The sequence below is a fragment of the Cajanus cajan genome, chromosome 3 (genome assembly GCF_000230855.2).
Source record: "Cajanus cajan strain Asha chromosome 3, NIPB_CcT2T_4, whole genome shotgun sequence".
Taxonomy (NCBI): Eukaryota; Viridiplantae; Streptophyta; class Magnoliopsida; order Fabales; family Fabaceae; genus Cajanus; species Cajanus cajan.
The window spans coordinates 63,523,634-63,527,115 of NC_138519.1; the positions used below are offsets into that span (position 1 = coordinate 63,523,634).

Below are 3,482 nucleotides of genomic sequence, written 5' to 3' on the forward strand. Positions count from 1 at the left end.
TTCATCAACTTATTTACTGTAGTTTTTAATAATTTCAATCACTGCAGTAAAAAAAAATATTTATTTTAATTTTTTTAAGCAAATACATCAAAAAATAAATAAGTATTTGTTTTATTAAAAGAAGTTTCTTATAAGAAAAAAATATTAAATGTACACACTCCTAATTAAAGCTTACTTGAAAGGGCTTGAGGCAGCTCGTCTAGCCATTTTTTTAATATAAATTTGAATATTTTTTTGATTGATTTGTGGTTCCGAATTTATAAAGTTTGTTTCGAAAATTCGTGTCATAACTATGCATTCTACACATTCAAGATTTTCCTCTCCCCTGCCCCTAATTGCACTTCAACTAAGGTAATTGAATGAAGGGACTAGTCAAAAGCACAAAATAAAACGATTTCGTGATTTCTTTAGACTATACCAACGGCAAAGGTAATCTCATCAAACACTATATATCAACATTTCATTTGTCATTACCAAAAAGATAAGTCAAAAAAGTTGTCTTAAAAACATAATCAGGTTCGTCACATATTCATTCAATCACTCAGGTCACTAATTTTGAATCTCTCTGAATCCGATGGCTATACAACTCAAGAGAACTACGCAAAGGCAGCAACCCATGAATCAAATTTTCGTAAGCATACTCGTCATAATTATGATTTAATAGTGATGCATAATCATGCATTTTCATCCCATCATAAGTCACAATAAATGATAAATTTGTTTATTTTTACAATAACTATCTTAAAAGTCACACGAATTATGATTTTTAATTAGTTAAGTGCATCACAATTAAATTTATAAAAATATTGTTGAAAAGTTTTTTTTTTACATTTCTTTTATTTGGTGGGACAATGGGTTGCATGATAAACTATAAATAGAAAGAAATATTGGTTTGAGGACCATAGAGAAGAACATTAACAAAAGCCTTCAAGTTTCACAGAAAGATTGCCAAGTGTAATTTATCATCATGGAAAAGAACAATGTTGGAGAGGAAGTGCAGAACAAGCAGGTAATATTAAGGGACTATGTGAGTGGCTACCCCAGAGAATCTGACCTATACACAAGCACAAACACCATTAAGCTTCAGGTTCCTCAAGGATCAAATGGGGTTTTGGTGAAGAATCTCTACCTTTCTTGTGATCCAGTCATGCAATTCCTAATGAAGAAGACTGAATTTCCTATGTCTGGATATAACTACTACGTTCCTGGCTCTGTAAGTGTCCTTGTAAATTGGAATATTTTCTTCATTTTGGTTATTAAGAAGCAAAAGAATGCATGTATGATTAGATAAGTTTCTCTGGATATACTTTTGCGAGAGAAAAATTGAAATAAATTTGGATAAACTAAAATTAATTTATACATAGATTAAAAATATTTAAAAAAATGAAAGTTTTTAAGTTGTTTTCTTCTTTATGTTCATTATTTCCTCTGCATTTTCTAACTTGAGGTTAATAAGTATTTTGGTGCTGAACATAAATAAGCTTACATTGGATTTTTTTCTTTTTCATTTTGGTTTTTACCTTGCAGCCCATAAATGGATATGGAGTGGCTAAAGTTTTGGATTCAGGGCATCCTAACTTCAGTGCAGGTGACCTTATATGGGGAGCAACTGGTTGGGAAGAGTACAGTCTCATCCAAAATCCAGAAAAGCTCTTCAAAATCCATCACACTGATGTACCCCTTTCCTACTACACCGGAATTCTTGGTAATTGAGTTTCTCTAAACATGTATTATTATTGTTGTGCTCATTTGAATGTAATGCTACAAAGGTCAAATAATTACATTTACTACTTTGGTTAGTTTGTAATGTCTCCTCTCTTCTATTTCATTAGGTATGCCTGGTATTACTGCATATGCTGGTATCTTTGAAGTTGGTTCTGTAAAGAAAGGAGAATGTGTTTTCATCTCAGCAGCATCTGGTGCTGTTGGTCAACTGGCTGGACAATATGCCAAATTGTTGGGTTGTTATGTTGTTGGAAGTGCAGGTAGTCAAGAAAAGGTAAATATTTTCTATGGTCTACACTACACATTTTCCATGAAACTTGATCATGCTTAGAACATGGTTGGATACAAATCAGAATTTTTCTAAGAAAAATAAGAAGTTTCTTGTAGTAGAAAAACTATCAAATAATGTTCTAAACTTGTATCCAAACAGAATCTTAAACTTCGCTAATTAGATCCATGTTATGCTTGAAATTGAGTCCATACTCCATCATGTTTAATCCAGGTTGATCTTCTAAAGAACAAGCTTGGGTTTGATGCTGCTTTTAATTACAAGGAAGTACCTGACTTGGATGCAGCCCTCAAAAGGTAATCACACACTCTCAGATAATGTTTAAATTTTATATTATCATCCACTAATTGTTATGACTTTTAATGTAATTATAATAAAAGTTAACAAAACTTTATTCTTTGCATAATCAGTACATAAAGTATTTACTGTTTTCTTTTTCTCAATTTCTCTCTATCACATCACTTGTCTTATCTTTCTCTTCACCTTTTATTTCTCTATTGATATAAAATGTATAGTGAGAATTTTAAGTTGAAATAACATTACTTATTTATAATATCAGCTTAAGCCATACGATTTATTGGTTTCAAAACATGGTGTGTGAAAAATAAGAGTCTTAATGAAGCACTAATTGCTTGTTGAATTCTTTGTTATTAGGTACTTTCCTGAAGGCATTGACTTCTACTTTGAGCAAGTTGGGGGCAAATTGTTTGATGCAGTGCTCCTGAATATGAAGGTTCATGGTCGTATAGCTATCTGTGGAATGATTTCACAGTACAATATTCCTGAACCTGAAGCCCTAAAGAATTTGATGCATATTGCATTCAAGAGACTAAATATAAAAGGGTTTACACACCGAGATCACCATCATCTCTATCCAAAGATGTTAGAGACTGTGGTGCCTTACATTAGAGAAAAGAAAGTTATGTATGTTGAAGACATTGTTGAAGGACTTGAGAATGGGCCACAAGCTCTGGTTGGACTTTTCAGTGGTCGCAACTTTGGAAAACAAATTGTTGCACTTGCTCACCACTGATCATTCAATTATCATTTGTTAATGTTCTATGTTCAATTAGTAGAAAAGATATTAGAATGTACTTTCTTTGTTGTGTCACAGTTACAATAAAAAAAAAATGAAAATGTAATGTATTTGGGAAACTTTATGATCTGTATGGATGTTAAAATGTGCTAAATAAATTGAGATTTTCATTATTCTGTTTTAAGTTTTAACCCTCCCATAATTTGTGGCCATAAAACTCTATCTGAATATCTCTAGCTAGACTGAGTAAAACAATGTTGCTCCCACTCCATGTAAGTTTTATAATTTACATTTTAATTTCAATCATTAAGGGCAAAACTATAAATTAATTGCTATATATAAATTCTGAAATATATAAGATTTCATTTTGACTGGTGTTACTTAAAATATTATATTTGTTTAAACTATATTAACAATTGAGTGCAGTTTACT

General features: G+C 31.2%; 1 protein-coding gene across 1 annotated transcript; it reads left to right on the forward strand.

Annotated features, from left to right (window-relative positions):
• Positions 1 to 535: 535 nt before the first annotated feature.
• On the forward strand, positions 536 to 3,226 carry LOC109797694 (2-alkenal reductase (NADP(+)-dependent)). Its single transcript, XM_020357812.3, has 6 exons — positions 536 to 631; positions 941 to 1,213; positions 1,528 to 1,705; positions 1,833 to 1,999; positions 2,228 to 2,310; positions 2,669 to 3,226. The coding sequence occupies exons 2-6, from the start codon at positions 968 to 970 to the stop codon at positions 3,045 to 3,047; spliced, it is 1,053 nt and encodes a 350-aa protein (XP_020213401.1). The 5' UTR covers positions 536 to 631; positions 941 to 967; the 3' UTR covers positions 3,048 to 3,226.
• Positions 3,227 to 3,482: the final 256 nt, after the last annotated feature.